This window comes from Mesoplodon densirostris, chromosome 4, assembly GCF_025265405.1.
Source record: "Mesoplodon densirostris isolate mMesDen1 chromosome 4, mMesDen1 primary haplotype, whole genome shotgun sequence".
NCBI classification, from domain to species: domain Eukaryota; kingdom Metazoa; phylum Chordata; class Mammalia; order Artiodactyla; family Ziphiidae; genus Mesoplodon; species Mesoplodon densirostris.
In genome coordinates this window covers 76,106,681-76,125,189 of record NC_082664.1, presented here as the reverse complement: position 1 = coordinate 76,125,189, position 18,509 = coordinate 76,106,681, and the positions used below count along the sequence as shown (strand labels likewise).

At 58.1% G+C, this 18,509-nt stretch overlaps 1 protein-coding gene across 10 annotated transcripts in view; it reads right to left on the bottom strand.

Moving 5' to 3' along the window:
- Nucleotides 1–1,317: 1,317 nt before the first annotated feature.
- ZFHX2 (zinc finger homeobox 2) overlaps nt 1,318–18,509 on the bottom strand; it is a 30,168-nt gene continuing 12,976 nt past the window's right edge. For 5 of the 10 annotated variants that reach the window (XM_060096438.1, XM_060096441.1, XM_060096443.1 and 2 more), the window contains 10 exons: nt 17,987–18,112; nt 14,421–16,516; nt 13,716–14,233; nt 12,921–13,161; nt 11,506–11,580; nt 11,021–11,079; nt 9,329–9,529; nt 8,811–8,937; nt 5,169–8,636; nt 1,318–4,908 (listed from right to left, as the gene is read on the bottom strand). In XM_060096438.1, the coding sequence (XP_059952421.1) occupies nt 3,932–4,908; nt 5,169–8,636; nt 8,811–8,937; nt 9,329–9,529; nt 11,021–11,079; nt 11,506–11,580; nt 12,921–13,161; nt 13,716–14,233; nt 14,421–16,467 (7,713 nt within the window). In that variant the 5' untranslated portion in view covers nt 16,468–16,516; nt 17,987–18,112 and the 3' untranslated portion in view covers nt 1,318–3,931. Of the gene's footprint in view, nt 4,909–5,168; nt 8,637–8,810; nt 8,938–9,328; nt 9,530–11,020; nt 11,080–11,505; nt 11,581–12,920; nt 13,162–13,715; nt 14,234–14,420; nt 16,517–17,609; nt 17,685–17,986; nt 18,113–18,509 lie in introns of those variants that run through there. The other 5 variants (XM_060096447.1, XM_060096444.1, XM_060096439.1 and 2 more) reach the window with 2 other exon arrangements.

Below are 18,509 nucleotides of genomic sequence, written 5' to 3'. Positions count from 1 at the left end.
TCACCCTTCTTGACACTGGTTACATTTCTCTGTTTATAAGTTTTTCCTACTTCCTGTTGTGTGAAGAAAATTACTATGTATTCGAGTGTGTTTCTACTTAACGGGGGTGTAGTTGATGACTCTGGGGCACGGTCCTTGTGCCTATATGCCCGTGGGGCCCATTCTTTCTGGCATTTGTGTGTATCCGTGTAGCTCTCTCTATACATGGTTCTGCTGCTGTTTCTGACGCTGTGCTTGCTTGCTTCGTTGGTGCAGTCATATACACAGAGCTCTGTATTTCAGATGTGAATATCTATACAGGGATGAATGATTAGAGGAGCGAATGTGTCTACTCCAGGGGCTAGAGGGTTGGGGGGAAGAACAGGTCTCTTTCTGTGGTCCTATTGCAGACTCTGCCCCATTTGGCCACTACGGCTTCAGATTTTCTCATTTTATCCCACAGACTTTGATTTTTGTTCCTAGTTGAGAACTGGGTACCTTAAGCCATCCCCATACAGGCTCTGGTTTAGAGCAAAGACAGCCAAGATCATTTCCACCTCCTTCTCCTGGTACTGACCCTGACAGTAAGTAGGGTAGACCAGAATTTGGATGCTTTAGGACCTGGGTATGTCAGAAACCCTAAGCCTTTGCCCCGGGCCATGGCAGACCAGTCTTATGAGCCCTTGATTCAGGCTCACTTTAGAGCTGGCAGGGAGGGGAGGGTACCACAAGATAGGTATGGATGTGCCACGTGCTCAAGTTGGTTTACTGCTTCACAGAAGCAACACATTTTAACCTGGGCGACTTGGCATTCACCTCTAGCATTCTGCGCGGGGCTGTGCCGACTCAGCCTTTGTCCACAGGAGCCACCCACTCACTGAACCTCCAGAGCAGAAGTGCTGCTGATGATTGTGGTCTCAGGAAGGGGTTAGGGAGGAATGCTCCGGCCACTGGGAACATGGAATGGCACACCCTCCAGAAGCACGTTGACTGACCTAGGTCAGCAGTTGGCCAGGCTCTTCTGTCCCCCAGGTTATAGGGTTCCTGGTAAGGACAGCTACTCGGTCAGCTCCAGTCCACGACTGTGAATGTACATGGGATTCTCCACGCCAGGGAATCTGGGTATAAGAGATTATTAACTCCTGGTGAAAATATTCATAGTTCAAACTAAAGCCAACCTACCCTACCCTGGCTGTAAATCCCTAAAATGCATGAAACCACACCTCTAATCATCCCATGCAAGGTGTTTGCCAAAGTTTTCTTTAAAACGTTTCCTCTTTTTCTCCTGTTTTTTTTTTTCTAATTTTTCTTTGTTTGTTTTCAACCTTTATACACATATCACATTCCCAGAAAGCACAGTGAAAAAGCTTCTTTCCTCATACACATGCTGCTAAGAAAATAGTTTTATACACAGAATTTCAACAGGAGAGAGAAAAGGATAGAGAGGGAGGGAGGGAGGGGTGCACGAGAGATGCTGAAGTGGGGGAAAGGTGGGAGCAGCAACAGCAAGCCCACGGTTGGGCAGTTTCACTTTTCTTGCTTGCATTTGTAACTGGCATTTTTGGCATCATCAGAATAACTAATCCACCCCACCCCTGATGTGCTAGGTTAGGAGCTTTTCATTTTAGAAATGAATGGGACCAGAAGTGAGATTCACAGAGCATATGGGGATTAGGAACTGAGCTAAGTTTTCCCTCTCCTCGTATCTTTTCTGCACATAAGCCACTGCTTCAGTTTTAACATGTTCAAGGAACAGAGTGACAGGCCAGGAAACCTAAATCCCAGGGCTGGCTGAATTTGTGTGTGTGCGTGTATTGAAATGGATACTGGTAGTAGAAGCAGCCTGAAGGGAGAGTTTGGAAGGAGACTACCTAGAAAGGGGAGGTCTTAGGGGCAAGGGTCGTAGGAGAAACTACCTGGAGGACTGGGAAATTTTTGCAGGCTTTTCTTTGCTAAAACACCTGCGTCTCCACCCAGTGCCACTGTGGCTGGGCTTTGGAGTTGCCACAGTTACTTGATGCTTACAGAGACAACGAGGTTAGAGGTGGGGAACCCTCTTCTAGCGCATTCCTCATCCGTTGGTTCCCTTGGTGATCTCACTCTATCAAAGGTTCACCTTGTGCTTCAGTCATCTCCTTGCCCACCCATTCCCTCAGCTGTCATCAGCTCGAGACCCCATGAGCTTCATAGGGAGGCCCTGACTCCTTTGTGTGTGTGTGTTGGGGGGGTACCTCCAGCAGCTGCTGCTTCCTGGAGGAGATGGGCCAGGCCGGAGGAAGCAGGGGGAGGGGATGGGGTGGTGTGGGAAGAACACAGACGGGGAATAAGTGTCCCCACAAAGGCAAAAAGGTTCAAGAAGTGCCAGAAATCTGAAGGGGGCACCAGGAAGGGAATGGGAGGAGAGGTTTGTGAAAGAAGTGAATGGGAGGAGATGATGGCAGCTACATGAAAGGGAAGCATACCCAAGATTCAGAAACCAGACTGCCCGGGCTAGTCCACCCCTTTCCTCCTGAGACGGCCAAGCTACTTTCAGTGACACTGACTTTTGTAACTCACAGCTGAGAATGAGGGGATGTTTGTTACCTGTCCTGATAAATACTCAATTCAGGGGGCAAGGATGGGGTTCTCTCCCCAGCCTCCAGGCTCTTCTCCCCATTACCAGCTCCTGCTTCTGAGGCTGGGCACAGCCAGGGCAGGGCTGCACTCCCGTTAGTCTTGTGGACCACTGAACCCAAGCAAGGACTTAAAGCCATTTGATCTTCCAGAGGCAAGGTGGTTCAAAGACCCCTGAACCCTTAAAATGGGGTGGGGTGGGGAGTGACACAAACAGGAAAAAAACCACTTGTTTGATGGGAGAGTTTTCAGGCTTTTTTCTTTTCTTTTTTTTTTTTCCTGTGTTTTCCAAGTTTGTTTTTCATTAGTTCATTCCTCTGGTCTCTCCATCTCTCTCTCCCGCACGTGTGTGCGTGCTCTCTGTCGCACTCGTGTTTTTTTGTTTTTTTGTTTTTTTTGGTTGTGTGTTTCAGTTTTTTTTTTTTTTTTTAAAGAACTTTGGATTTGCCGTTGGTGGGCAGCGCCGGTCCCGGAGGCTGGACCGCCACGTGGCAGGGCTGGGACAAGGGGCAGGCCGACGGCTGCTGAGAGGATCTCTGTGTTTAAAGCCTTTGAGAATAAGTTACTGCAGTTTCCAGGGTGCAGGGTCGGGGCTGGCAGAGGGGTTCCTGGCCGCGGCTTCCCCTAGAGTTCAGGCCACAGGGGCTCCCCTGTCAGGTGAGGAGGGAGGGGTGTGAGGAGAGTGAGCTGGGAGCACTTCTCCCCGCTGACCTCCAGTTTGGTTAGAGTTTTGTGGGCTCCCTGCCCATCCCAGGCTCCAACCTTGGGAGCCAACTGAGTATTTGGAAAGAGTTTGTGAGCAGTATGGTGCTCTAGACGAGGGGTGTAGGAAGGAGAAGGGGGAGTAGCAAAGTTTATTTTCCTTCCCCCTTCCTTGTCTTGGGTTTTCTTTTTCCTTTCTTCTTTCTTCTTTTTTTTTTTTGGTGTTTTCTCAGTCAGTGGAACAGCGTGGGATAACATATTTGTGTGTTTATAGGAGTTGGAGGGGTGACTGGGAATTCAGTAGGAAAGAGGCTGTAGGAAGATGAAACCAAGGATAGATTTTGTCTGGTGGGCAGGGCGGATGTGAATGAATAATCGAGATGGCAAGATGGATGTGTTGCCCATGAAGACCAAGGGGCAAGGATCTGTGAAGGATCGGTGTGTCTGGGGGTGGAGGAGGCAGGACTCTGCTGGAGGTGGGGTGTGTGAAGCCCACTGAGGGTGGGAACTGAGAGATTCCCAGGGGGGTGGGCAGGGCCAAGGGTGGGGTGAGGGATTTGAGCTCCCACCAGACACCCCTTGGGGTAAGAGAAGGAGCCCCGAGGCCCTCCCTGCCCCCGCGTCTTGGTTTGTCTGTTTATAAAGCTAGAAGTGTAGAGGTAGTAGTTTTGGGGTTGGAGTCCGTGTGAGGTAATCTTGCTTCCTCTTTGGCAAAAGCCACAGCAGCCGTGGCGGCAGTGGCAGCGTTGGTGGCGGCGCCAGGTGGGCCCCCTGGGGGCGGGGCCGCCTTGCGCCTGTGGGCCGAGGAGCGCAGGTGCGAGGCCAGGGCTTCTCGCCCACTCAGCAGCACCTCACATGCCAGGCAGTGGTAGGTGCAGATGGGCACCCGCAGTGGGGGGGGCATGGAGCCCCCGGAGCCCCGCCCAAAGAAGCAGAAGGATCTCTGGTGAGCAGTGGCCAGGGCCTCCCCGTCAAATGCCATCTTGCACTGGCGGCAAAGGTAGCGGTGGGTCACGTCCACGGTGGAGATGCCAGCGCTGCCTGTCAGCAGCTCATCGGCCTCCCCGGCCTCCCCCTCCCCTGGAGCGGGCAGTTCAGGCGGCTTCGGAGGCGCTGTGGCTATGGGCTCGGGGGCCTGGGGCGGTGGCTGGAGGAGGGCGTTGGGGAGCAGTCCGATGAGGGTCTGAGGTATCACGGGGTTTATGGGAAACAGTCCCTTCTTCATGCCATAGAGCTGTTGGAAGTAGGCCCCCTGTAACTGGGGGCCAAAGACAGCTGGCGGCGTGGCCCCCCCTGCAGAGGGCAACGGGAAGGGCAGGAACTGGCCCCCCAACAGGGCTGGGACAGTGGCCTTCAATGCTTTGAGGTTCTTGAGGGCATCGGTGGAGGAGTTGGCGGGGGCTGCAGCTGGCTTTCGCTCACCGGAGACCTTGTCCCCAGAGGGTTCAGTACGCGGGCCTGGGGCGGGGTCAGTGGTGCCTACTGTGGAGGTGTTGGTGTGGTCGGGCATAGGTCTCTGAGGTAAGGGGCAGCCTGGGCCAGCAGTCGGGACCACTGTGGTAGCAGGCAGGACCGAAGTGGCGAGGCCAAGGAGGCCTGAGGAGGCTGCAGGGCCTGGGAAGATGGAGAGTGCTGGTTAGCCACCCCCTGGCGCTGCCATCCTTCCTGCTGGAGGCCACCTCCAGCCACATACTCATGCGTCCCCACCGCCTGGCCTCCATGCTCCCTCTCCTCCCTTCTCTACCCGACCAGCTGGAAACACAGGGAGGCCAGGGAGGAGACTGGAGATGGGAGGAGTCAAGAAGGAAAAGGAAGGGCACCTCAGTAGAGGGAGATGCCCTCTGAAGTCCAGCTTCTCCCAACCTCTCACTCACCTGCGCTGAAAGGAGCTAAGCTGCCCAGCGGGGGCTGGGCCAGAGCTGGGCCGGACAAGAGGACCGGGGCCAGGCGAGGCAGATCCGGGGCAGCCCCGAGGGGCACAGAGGCAGGTGTGGTGGCAGGTGGAGCCTTGGGAGCTGGGGGTGCCTCGGGTGCTGGGGCCAAGTCGTAGCACTTGCTTTCACTCTTCAGCTGGGCTCGGACTGCCTCCTTGAGCTTGGCCAGGTGCTGGCGGGAAAAGAGGTGGCCTCGGCAGGAGACGTAGAAGTCATACTTGACATCACAGTAGGGACAGTCGGTGCGCTGGGCTCCCAAGGGGCCCTCATTGCTGCCCCCAGCCCCACCGGCTGCTGCCCCCTGCAGCTTGGCCTTCTTCTCCTTGGCACGAGCATTCTGGAACCAGACCTGGATGACTCTCTTGGGCAGCCCAATCTCCTCCCCCAGCACCTCGCACTCCTGCATGGTAGGGGTACGGTAGGCTTCGTAGCAGGCTTTCATGATCTTTAGCTGCAGACTGCTCATCTGGGTCCTGTAGCGCCGCTGCCCCATTCCGTCTGGGACCCCAGCCCCACCTCCTGGGCCCCCATTGGCCCCTCCAGCCCCAGGGGACTCTGGTTCCGCCAGGCTGCAAGCTGACGAATCACTTAAATCCCCTGCAGATGGACTGCAAGCCTCACTCTCTGGAGAAGCTTTAGACGGTTCCTCTGGGCCCTCATCCTCATTGGGTGGAGGGGGAGGTGGGAGAGGTAGAGGTGGCTCTGGTGTCAGAGTGGGGGCCTCTTTCCCAGGTGGCAGGAAAGGCAGAGGCCCAGCAGCAGGGGTGACCGTGGGGTAGGGAAAAGCGGGTGTTTCCCTCTTTGGGGCCTCCCTCGCAGCCCCATCATCCACCTTGCCCAGCAAGTGGTTGAACTTGGGGAAGGGTGCGGGGCTGGGTGTCATGGGGACCTTGACTGCCGGACTGGGCACTGCCCCGGGGGTGCTTCGGAACTGGCCCTTCCTCTCCCGGGCCCTGGTGTTCTGGAACCAGACCTGCACCACTCGCTTCTTGAGCCCCACCTCCTCGGAGATGCAGTCAAGCATCTTGCGCGTCGGGTTGGAGTCCTGCATGTACCAGCGGTACAGGATCTCCAGCTGCTCGGGCAGGATGGTGGTGCGCAGGCGCTTATCCCTGGGGGGCTCACCCTCCCCACCCACCCCTGCTTCGCTGCCCGTGGGTGACAGGCTACCGTCCTCGTGCTTCCGTTTGAGGGGTGGCCCTGGCACGGGTGGAGTGCCTGGCACCGGAGGGTTTCGCTCCCCAAACACCAGCAAGGGCAGCTCTAGGAGGTGGGGGGCAGTGCTGGGCTGCACAGGTGGCAGGAAGTGGAGCCGGCGGTGACTGGTCAGGAGGTCCTGGCTGGGGAAAGACATGGCGCACTGGTCACAGGTGTGGACGGGGGAGGGCGAGGGAGGGCCCCTCCCTTCAGGCTCTTTGCCTCCTGGCTTTGTGGCCTCTGCTTGGCCCAGCTCTTCCCTGTCTGGAGGTTCTGGTGATGGGCCTTCAGGCTCCGCTGGGGGTTCCGGGCCCTGTTCCTCCTCTGCGTCTTCCTCCTCTGCGTCTTCCTCCTCTTCCCCTCTCTCTGCCTCTTCCTCCTCTTCCAGATGCTGGTCGTCATAGCATTTCTTGAGGTGCCGCACCAGGTCAAACACGCAGGAGAAGGTGGCACGGCAGCGCCGGCAGCCGGAGGCTCCCCCAGTGCCTCCCCCGCTGGGCACAGGCCCGCCGTCGCCAGCGCTTCTGCGAGCCTTCTGGCGGGCGTTCTGGAACCACACCACCACCACACGGCTAGCCAGGCCCAAGAGACTTGCGAGCCGCTCCACCTCTCCGTCCTTGGGGTAGGCGCTGGTCTCAAAGAAAGACTGCAGGGCTTGGGTCTGGAACTCTGTGAACTTGGTTCTGGAGAAGCGGCGGCCTGCAGGCACTAGGGGAGGAAGATGCCCTCTGGAGCTTTCTTCCTCCTCTGGGGGCCAGCGTCCTCCTGCCCGGCCTTGCTCCTCAGGGGGGTGGGCCCCCCCTGCCTCAGGCTCTGGGACCAGGAAAGGTGGGCCCAGGTGGGGAGCAGGTGAATCCAGAGGCCCATCGGGAGGTTTAGGGGACCCTGCCGGGGGTGGGTAGAGGCTATCATAGCTTTTTCGAAACTGAGCGGCATATCGGTTCAGGGCCTCAAAGGGCAGAAAGCGGCGGTGGACGTGCTCCTCGTGTGTCTTGAGGATGAGCATGTTGGAGAAGAGTTTCCCACAGGCCCCGCAGGCCAGCTTGTCCCCACCCCCCAGGGCCTCGGGTGGGGGTGGGGTTGGGGGAGGGGGCACAGCCTGCTTCCCTTCATTGTACTGGATCACCAGCTCAAAGCCAAAGTTTTCCAGAAGGGCTTTGGCTGCAGTGCGGGCTGCCTCGTTGGGTGTTGGCTGGGGGGGTGAGCTGGGCGCCGTCTCATTCCCCTCTTCTGCCGCGGGGGGCTGCTCCCACTCTCGCTCAGCCAGCTCAGCCTTAGGGGGCGGGGGAGGAGGGGTGGCGGCCGGCAGGGACAGCAGGGGCGCGGGCCCAGCCAGTGCCAGTTTGGGCCCTACCTTGAGGTCATGGAGGTAGAAGGGCAGGAGCAGCTGCTGCTGGAGCTTAAGCAGGGACTCGGGCACCAGAGGGAAGGAGGGCAGGACTGGTGGGGCGAAGAGTGGGGCTGGGAATCGGTGCAGGTCCAGGGGAGGTGGGGGAGGGGACAGGAAGGGCAGTCCACCAGACACGAAGCCACCAGGGTCAGGGCCCTTCTTCTCAGTGCCCACCTCCCCCTCAGTCTCGCCTTCCTTGGGCTCTTCCGGGCCGCGCTCTGGCCCCTCGGCCTTGACGTCCATCTTGGCTCCCCTCGAGCGAGTCTGGTGCAGGACGGAGCGCATGTGGATCTCCAGGGTGGAGCTCTGGTTGTATGAGACGCGGCAGACTGTGCACTTAAAGGGCTTGTCTGTGGCAGTGGCAGCGGTGGGCGCGGCACCGGCTTCCCCGCGGGCAGGCCCGGAGGGGTCAATGGCAGCCTTCTTCATCTTGTGCAGGTGGGAGACCGAGTTATAATGGACCAGGAGGATGTTCTTCTGCGTGAAGGACTCCTTACACACAGTGCACTTGTAGGGCCGGGCAGGGTCGAGAAACTTGTCCAGGGCAAAGTTGGTGGTCTTCCGATAGGTCAGAGGGTGGCGAGAGTCAGCTGGAGCTGGCTCTGCCAGGCGGGGCTCCCCGCCAGCCCCCTCTTCCTCCTCAGCCGTGGTGGGTGGAGGAGCTACCTCATCAGCTTGGGCATCGGGCCGAGGGGCTGGAGACGGGGCTGGAGAAGGAGGCTGGTCAGGGCTTCCCATGGGCTTGTCTGGGGCCTCGGCTGAGGGCAGGGGAGGCTCAGGAAGAGGATCGGGACTGGCTTCCGGGGTCAGGTGAGGGCCTTCTAGGGGAGAGAGAAGGGGGCGCAGTGAGAAGGGAACCTTGTCTTAAGTCAGACCCCACCCACTCAATATCTAGGGCAACTCATCCTTGCCTCAGTTGTCTTTAGACCTTCTTGGTCCGAGGAATCCAGGTTCCCTTTCCTGCCACCTTGGGAGGTCTGCCCTCCCTTCCTTACCTGCTGCTTGGTCTCTGCTGGGCACAGGCTCTGGCCCGGGAGCGGGGGGCTCTGGGCCGTCCCCCAGAGGGCTTAGAGCGGGCCCAGGCAGCACTTTGGTCGTCAAGGTCATCTCTACAGTTGTGGCCTGCGATGGAAGAGATCCCAGTGACTTCCCACCACCGTCCCACTACCCCAGACCCCCCAGCTCTGCACCTGTGTCTGTGCCCAGCCCAGCTCCAGACTCCTCTGTGGACAAACCTCCCACCTAACTTCTGCCTTCCCCACGGAGGGGAGGGCCTGGGCTGCTGCCTGTCCTGTCTGGCAGCCGTGCCTGCTGTGGAACAGCTCCTCTCAGGACCCAAGGGCGCTTCCTCCCCAGCGAGTAGAGGCTCTGGACAGATTCGGCTCTGAGGTTCCCTCCAGCTGTAAACTCCCACCTTCAAATCCACGCAGAGCCGCTCCCCTCAGCACACACAGCTGCCCGGACACCGCGGCCTCTGCCTCCCCTCCTGCCCGGGCCCCCAGCCTGTACTCACCGCGAGCAGGAGCCTCTCAACGCACTCGGGCACCACGTTGTGCAGGTGGCTGAGGTGGAAGTGCAGGGCAGGCCGGCCCACCAGCTGCTCCTGGCACAGAGGGCACCGGTACTTGGGCTGCACTGCGTGCTGGGAGAGTGCATGCGCCCTCACCTGCTCAGACTTTGGGCTCAGGAAACTGCAGTATGGACAGCAGAACACCTGGGGCACACAGGCGGTAGGGGGAGGTGTCAGGGAGGGGTGGGACTCACCATCACTCACCTGGACACAGCCTGGTCCTACCCCTGCTGGAGGGAGTCCCAGTCCTGAAAGCTGGCTCCTCCCTCCCTTCACTTGGACGGGGACAAAGGCCTAGGCTGGGCTGCCCTGGCTGGCCTGCCTTCTCTGTCCTGCCCTCTCCCTCCATCCTGGCCTCTCTCTTCCCTCGTCTCTGCTGCTGCCCTACTCCGTTCTCCAGCCTCTCCAGCCGACAGGACGGCCCTGTACCTACCTCCTCTGATTTAGTTTTCTTTTCTTACCTGCCCCCACCCTCCCTGTATCTCCTCCGTGAAAGAGCTCCCCTTGCTTCTGGCACTTCCTGGACCCAGAGGCTCCTGAATCCCTGCCACTCTGCCTCTCCAAGGTCCCTGGACTAAGCAGGGCGCTCCCTACCTGTCTGCTCAGAAGCCGGCTCTTTCTCCCTCCGCTCCCACTTTCTTTGCCTGCCTTTTTCTCCCCTTTCCTTTTTAATGTAAACAAACACCACAGCTCCCCCAGTGGCCCTGGAAAATTCTGGCCTGGCGCTGTTGGCGCATTCCCGCCCATACCTCCAGAGGGTGGGGCTGGGGAGCCTGGGGTGGGGCGTGAAGGCCCCTCTACTTCCGCCTCAGTCACCTGACTGCCTGACCTGCAGCCTGCATTTCTGTCAGCCTGCACTTCCTCTCCTGTCACCTGTGCTACTGGTCCAGGCCCGCATGTCAGGGAGGGGATGGCCCTAAAGGAAAGGTATCCGGACGCTCATCTTAACGCACCTAGCCCTGGGAGCAGATAGCTGGAACAGGAGTTAGGAGGCAGGGGAGCTGAGGACATAAGCCATCACTGCAGCAGTTTGCAGTCGTAATACACACGGCATATTGCAGTCCGGTTTGGAGAGCTGGGAGGCACAGGGTGGCACCTCAAAACCAAAGGCTGGGAATCCCCTCAGAATGAACCCTTTCAGGCCACAGAGCTAAGCTACTCTTGGGCCCTGCCTAGGTCAGCCACTCGGAGACTTGCAGAGCTTGCTGTCTGCGTGGATCATCTGGGTCAGTTCCTCTAGCCTGAGGAAGGAGGTGCCAGGGCAGTTCCACCCAGGCTCAGGGTTCTCTGTAGAAGACGAACTTCACATCTTTCTGCTCCCAACAGGAATAAAGAGCTGGGCAGCAGCTAGTGTTTTATTTTTGCCTTTTTCTCTTTTCATTTTGTCTCCCTCTGTGCTCCAGCCCTCAGGGCCCTGGTGCTCACATCCGGTAACTGGACCTAGGTGCAATTTCTGAAATGTTGTATTTGGAGTGACGTAAGTCACAAGCATGACAAAATTAGATCTGCCTTTGGTCTGAAATCTCTTGTCCGTAAAGATCTACTAATTAGAAGTTCAGCCTTTAGGATGTGAACAGATCTCAGTAAAATTAGACGCCCCCCCACCCCAATCTTCCCAGTTACCCCGGTTCTGACCGTGGTCTGGTCGACACTGTCTCCAGGAGGGCCAGTCTTGTTCTCTGTCTCTTCAGAAGCTGAAGATGAAAGGAGAGATTAAGAGACTCTGACAGCCCCTCCTTCTTCCTTTCACAGACCCCCGGCCCTTAAGATGACCTGATTTGTAGCAGAGGGCTTCCAAGGTAGGGGTGGGCTCTGGGGAAAGGGAGGAAGGGCAGGGAAGCACAGAACTGCGCTCAGTACAGGGAGTGGAGCTTGGCAGGGCTGAGCCCGGGTTAGCGGGATGGCCAGAGGGCAAAAGGACCCAGCATTCTGTGGCTCCACCTCCCTTCCCTCTGATGAGCCCTTTCTTTTGATCACTTCAGCTCCTTCTGCACAGGAGGCCTTGCTAGGTGTCTGGATTACCGCAAGGTCCCATGAGCACCTCAGAATGTATAATATTAGGACTGGGGGCTGAGGAGGGCAAGGGATGGAGAAAGAAATGGACCAGATGAGCAACTCACCCAATTGTTCTGTCTTATTCTGGGGTTCTTCCTCAGGGGTGGGTGGCTCAGCTAAGGGGGTGACAGGAGGCTTCCCTGTGTAGGATGAAGGGAGAGTCAATTTAAAAGGATGAGGCATCAGAGGAGGGGGGACATAGGGCAGAAGAAGCAGGACAAGCAGCCAGGCAATAAAGGGAGAAGATGGATAGATGAATCAATAGGCAGGAGAGGACAAAAAGCCGCCGAAAAGAAATACAGAGGATGAGGGGGGAAATTACAGTGTTGGAACTGGTAGAGCCTAAGAAATCATCTCTGCGAGTCTAGCCCCGTCATTAAAGATGAGGGAACAGGTCCAGCAGTGGGCGACAGAAGCAGGACCAAACTCAGCTCCCTGTCTTGACTGATCCTGGAAGAAGGGAGCCCAGAAATGTAGAGTGAGGGGCGTCGAAGAGGGAAGGTGAGGTTGAAAGGAAGCAGCTGCAGTGAGCAGGAGGCGGCAGGTCTAGCTGGGAGAGGAGATTACCACTCAAGCAAGAATTGACAGATGTGTAGGAATTTACTTTCGGTGGCGGCCTAATTAAAGTGTTAAAGTTCCTTAACTCCATTCAGTCCTGCTCCAGGATCGTTAGCTATTGATCTGGGCCCCTCCGGCACTTAACTCCAGCCAGTGTATCGGCAATTCAATTAGCACCAGTCAATGCTGCCTGTTCCTGGTTCCTGCTGCCCTTGCCCTCACCCTTGCCCGCCGCCGGCCTCTGCAAAGCCCGGACGCCTGTGCCCAGCTCTCACAGCCCCTTCCAGGCTCTTCTGCACCCTCTGGATCAATGGTGCCTGGCGGGCTCTTCCCAGTCTCTCTCGTACAACCTCAGCTGCCTAAGGGGGACCCTAAGCCCAGCCTTCGGACTGAAGACCTCCTAGGAGACAGGAAGAGGCTGGGGAGCTCATCAAGGGCTTCCCATCCTGCTGCCTTCGGGCCATGCCCCCAGCTCCCACCTCCTTCTGACAAGTCCTGGCTCAGCCCAAAGCTGATTCTATTCTTTCTCTGTTTTTCTCCCTCTCCTTCCTGACCAGCTGCTGCCACACCCCACACACGCCCCATCCGCAGCCCGCCCGCCCCAAGCTTTGCCAGCACACCAGTCACCCCTCGGAATCACTGGGTGGTTCCTTCTCACCTCCCTTCCCTTTCTACCTCTCCACCCAGCAAAATCCCTGCTCTTCTCTGCCTCCTCCTCCAACAGCCTCTTGTTCCCCACTTCCCTCGGCTGCCCCAGTGTTCCTAAAAGCCAGTTTCAGCAGCCTTCCCAGCGCCTTTCCGCTTGCTCTGGACTGTGCATGGACCCATTTCTCGTCCCCGTGCCACTTTCTCCTGGGCCCCCAGCTCCCGCCCTGGCTGCCCTCCCCGCCCAGCTCTTCTTCTCCAGTCCCCTCTTCCTCACCGGGAGGCCGGAGCTGCCCGTGGCTGAAGCTCAGGATGCTCTGAAGAGCTGAGAGCCCCTCGTCGGCTGCGGGGCCACTCTGTAGCAGCTGCAGGCGCCGCTGGGCCTGGGCATCGCGGTGGGCAGGGGCGCGCAGGTGCTGCAGCACAGCCAGGCGGGAGGGCGTCTCCCAGGCGCACAGCAGGCAGCGGAACAGCCCCAGCTCCGTCCCCGCTGCCGCCCCCTCCATCTCCAGCAGAAACTGGAAACGGGAAGGAGGCTGCTCAGGCGCAGAAGGACAGACAGACGCCCCCAGGTCCCGGGGGCCCCTTTGCCTCCCTGGGGGGCCTGACCAGCAGCACCCTGACACCCCTTCCTCCCTCTTGGGCCCTCCTCTTCCTTCCTTTGACCACCTGAGTGTGACTGCCTTTTCTCCCCCGTCTCCTCTTCCTACTACCAATCCTGGACTCCCTCCTAGTATATGAATGGAATCTGATTCCATCCTCTTGAACTTCTGGGGACAAGATGGACTGAGCAGACACAGACCCTCCCGCTAATCCCAAACGCCAGAAAAGTTGAATAAAGTACCGGAGTCCCTTGGTCAGAGTCCACCGTCCTTTGGTCTTTCTCCACGTCTGTCTCCAAATAGTTTTTCCCCTGGTGCCCTGGCCTTTTTTCTCCACCCCCGCCCCCCTGGGTTTTCGCATCACTTTCCCACTCTGCATCTCCTTGCTCCAGCCCCGTCCCCTTCTCCTCTCTCCCTCAGGCTCTGTGCTGTGCCCTTCAAATCCCAGACCCTTCCTGCCCCGCTCTCACCTTATAGATCTGGCTGTTCTCTTCATGGGCCGCACCCCGGGCGTGCAGCTGCATCTTCTCCTTGCTGTTGGACTCAAAGTCACAGATGTTGCAGCGCAGGTGCAGGGTGGGGACAGACCCATAAGGAGCCCCATCTCCCAGGGGCACTGGGGAGGGGGTGCCCATGGCCCCACCCCCCTCCCTCAGGTGGGCCGCCAGCTGGTACTTCTGAGCATGTTTGTCGGTCTTGAGGTGGAGTTGGAAGTTGGCCTTGAGCTGGGTGCCATAGCAGCAGAGCTTGCAGCGGTGGGTGTCACCAGCTACCTCCTTCCACTCGGCCTCTGGGAGGCTCCGGCCCACGCTGCAGTGGTAGAGCAGCAGCTCCAGGCTGTCTGTGCTGAAGGCCTGGCACACGAGGCATCGGAACACCTTCAGGGATGGGCTGTCATCTGGGGGCGGCGAGGCAGGCAGCCCGTCGGACAAGGGGCCCAGAAGCTGACTTTGAGGCAGGTGGGCATCCGGGGAGGGGCTGCCTGGGGCTAGGGGACAGAGACAGGTTAGTGGCCCCAGGAAGGAACAGGGCAGGGTCAGCTTGCTGTGTGGGAATGGGAGGGGTGGATGCTGAGGGAGCTGGCGTTATTTAAGCGGCGGGGCTGGCCCTGGGGAGAAAGCAGGGAACCGAGTTTGGCCCCAAGAAAGGGAAAAGAGAACACCCAGGGAGCTTACCAGCTGTGGGGAACTTGCGGGCAGGTGCTCCGAGGTGGTGGAAGCCATTGAGAAGCAGCTGGGCTTCCAGGGGCTTGTCTGGCCTCAGCCCGGGGCCAGGCAAGGGAGCCTGAGGCTGCCCTAGGGCCTGCGGTCCGAAGTACTGGAAGAGGTCAGGGGAGGTGGCAGGGGCAGCCCCTGCTGGGGGAGGGGGGCCTGGCCCTACCAGCCCCGGCGGCAGCCCCAGCGGCAGCCCCTGGTGCAGCATGAGGACGTTCTGCATGTGCTTCTCGGAGGTCATGTGGATGCGCAGATTGCGGGAGATGTTGGTCTCGTAGCTGCACACCTTGCACTGCCAGGACGCTTTGGTCTTGGGCTCCTTGTCCCCCGCGGGGGGAGGGAGCACTGCCTCTGTGGGACTCCCCTGCCCCACCGGCCCCGCCTGGAAGCCCTGCAGGTTGGCCAGGTGCTTGTCAGACTGCATGTGGATGCTGAGGTTGCCCTTGGTGGTGGTGGAGTAGTTGCAGACGTCGCAGCGGTAGGGCTTGTAGCCACAGTTGTAGCTCTCCCCCCGGGCGAGGCGGGGGTGGGCGCCCCCAGCGCTGCAGTAGCTGCAGTGACTGTTGCTCTCAGGGTGCTTCTCCCGCATGTGCACGTCCAGGGTCTGCTGGTACTTATAGTGCCAATTGCACTTGGGACACTTGAGCGTCTTGCAGGAGTTGCGCGAGTGTAGCAGAGCCATGTGGCTGGACAGGCTGAGGCCCTGGAAGGCCGCAGGGGCCGGGGTGTAGTCGTCGGCTGGGCGATAGGGCTGGGGCGGGTCACCGGGGTCTTCGGGGGAGCCCACTGGGGCAGGGAGGACGCCCCCGTCCTTGGAGGTGGGTGAGCTTTGGTTGAGCGAGGGGCAGAGCCCTCCCTCCTCCTCTTGCCCCTCAGGGAACCAACCTGGCCCTGCCTCGCCTGCCAGCGTCGGCAATTCTTTGGCTTGGCTTGGGCTGGGGTTCCAGGCGGCCGGGGTTGTCAGCGGGGAGGGTGGGCTGAGGGCCATGCCTTCTTCCACGGGCAGGACAGGGGCCTGGGCTTCGGCCGCAGCGGAGCCATCCTCGGTCTGAGCTGCGTGGGCCTCCATGTTCACGGTGCTGCTGTTGTCAAGGGGTATTTCTAAAGGGGCGTGGGCAGGCAGTTGTGGTTCCAGGAAGCTCAGGAGGGCCACGCAGCCCTCGTCCCCCTCCCGGAGCACGGCTGGGTTGCCTGGCAGGCCCTGGTGTTGAGCAGCGGTTAGCTTCACCCCGTGAGACTGTGTGTGACCCACAAAGGCCTGGGGCCTGCCGAAACCCAGGCGGCACGGGAGGCAGAGCCAGAAGAGTGCCCTGGGGTCTCCTCCCCTGCTCCCCATGGGGCCATCTTTGGGATCTCCAGGTGGGTTTGGAGCCAGCTGGTAGCTCCAGAAGGCTCCATCCCTTCCCTCACAGGTGGCCGGAGATGGCGCTGAGGTATCGTGGGACAGAATTTGGTCAGAAGAGCTAAAGCCTTGGATTGGGTCAAAGCCATGTTGGATGTGAAGGGCAGTGAGGCGTACAGGGGGCGGGTGGGCAAGGAGGGGCAGGCTGGGCTCTTCCTTGATGCCTGCCTCACCCCAGGGGAAGCCCTTTGGTAACGGGAGTTCGCTGCCACCTGGCAGGGACAGCTTGGCCACTAGGCAGGCCTCACCGCCAGCTGTGAAGACTAAGTGGTCGCTCAGGTCCACAGGAGGGAGCCCTCCTCCTCCCTCCCCCTGCTTCTTGTCCTCTTCCGCCCCCAGGCCCTTTGGCGGGGAGCCACCACAGCCAGGCTCCTCTTGGGGCTCCCCTATGTCCTTTGGTGGGACGAGGCCACAGCCTGGCTCCAGGGGCTGCCCCCCGGGCTCTGAGGACCTCATGCTCTCAGAGGCGGAGGGGGCCGCAGGGGGATCTTTGGTGACAGGATCACAGGGGGTGCGGGGGGAGGAGGTGTCCGGAGGCGGGGACGGGGCATTGTGCCCAGGGGAGGGGGTGGTGCCAGCGGAAGAGGACGAGTTAAGGGTGGCCATGGCAGACGGAGGACAGCTGGGGGTTCATTTCAGCGTGACAGCCAGGACCCTGTGGGGGAGACACGGAGAGAGCGGAGCTGTGAGGTGGCAGCGGAGACACCCAGTCAGGCAGTTGATTCTCCGGATCCTCCGGCCCCACCCTCCTCCCTGAGCGCCGGATTCAAGCACCCATTTGCCAGCTTGAAGCTTCATTACCTTAGCGTCTAACAGACTTCAAAGTGAACATGTCCAGAATCAGAACTCCTTATTTCTGCCCTGAACTTGTTTCTTCCCATCTTCCCGATCTCAAAAATCGGTACCACCATTTATCTGGTTGCTTAGGCTAGAAACCCAGAGTTTCCTCTCGCCCTCACCCACAGGCAGGCAATTCGACAGCAGTCTCTCAAGCGAGCGTCTCAGCCTTCCATTCACCCTCATCTCCGTCAGCACCACCCTGGCCCAAGCCATTACTGTCGCTTTCCTGAACTAGTGCAACAGACTCCACGTTGGCCTCCACTTCCACTACTGCCCTTCCTTCCACTCAGAATGATCTTTTATTTAATTCTCAATTATGAGAAATGCCAAACATACATAAAGATAGACCAAACAATATAAGGAACCCGTTTGTACTCATCACCCAGCTTCAACGGTCTCCAAACTCAGGGCCAATCTTTTTTTTTTTTTTTTAATTGAAGTGCAGTTGATTTACCATGTTGTGGCAATCTCTGCTCACAGCAAAGTGACTCAGTTACACACACAGAGACATTCTTCTTTATATTCTTCTCCATTATGGTGTATCACGGGATATTGAATATAGTTCCCTGTACTATACAGTAGGCCCTTGCTGTTAACTCATGGCCAATCTTGTTTCATCTATATCCTCACCCACTTCCCCTTTTCCTGTATTGTTTTAAAGCAAATTTCAGGCATCATAATCACCTTTCAAAATGTAAACCATGCTACATTCTGCTGAGAACCCCATCAGTGAGTTCACTGCGCTGTGAATAAGATCCAAACTCTGCTCCCTGATCTACAAAAAAGGCCTGTTTGATCTGGCACCTGCCTACTTCTGACACATCTTTAATACTCTCCACCCCACCTGGCTGGCTAACTCCAGCCCACTGGCCTTCTTGGTTCCTCAGACACAGCAGTTTCATTCCCACCTTAGCAGCCGAGCTGTTTACTCTGCCTGCAGTGCTCTTCCCCCAGACTTCTGCCCAGTGGCTCCTTGTCATTCGGTGTCTGCTTAAATAGCACCTCTTCCAACAGGCCTCGCCTCTCTACAGAAGCTAACACAACCAGCGGGGGCGGGGGGGATGGGGGGATGGGGGGTGGGGAGGCGTATTTTCTTCAGAGATTCATCACTACCTGATATTTCCTGGTTTCCTTGTTTCTCCCTTCTAGAAACTAAGTTCCACGAGTGCAGGAACTCTGCTTTATTGGTTGCCCTATCATTGGTACCGAGAAAGATGCCTGCCACATACACATACATGTCTGTTGAATAAATCAGCTCCAGGAAAGACCCTCAGATTTTCCATACCCTGAAGAGTTAGTTTCCCAAAGTCAAGGTCCTCTTGCCAGAGAGGCTACAGTGACTTTCCTCTGGCCTGCAGACACCATGCTACTCTCAGATGCAGTCCATCTCTTGTCGCAGGTGGGAGAGCTTCTGGCCAATTGAAAGACAATGGCTTGTATGAGATGAGCTGCCCCCTCCTCCTCCCCAGGGGTTAAAAAAAAAAGTAACAGTAATAATATTAAGGTACATATAGCATGGTCCTGGCACTGTGTTAAATGCTTTAATCAATTATCTCATTTAATCTCACGACAACCTTATTTTATGGGTGAGGCACCCAAGAAAGAGAGGCTGAATAAGCTGCTGAGTGTCACACAGCTCCAAGGTGGTGAGACTAGGAAAGGACGGGCGGGCACAGAGCTAGACCCCAAAGCTGTGGCCTGGGCTCCTCCATCTACCCGGACTGCCCCGCAGACACAGTACTGGCAAAATGAGCCTCCCAAAGTCTAGAAGTCAGGATTCCTGAGCTGCCTCCAGCTGACTAGGATTA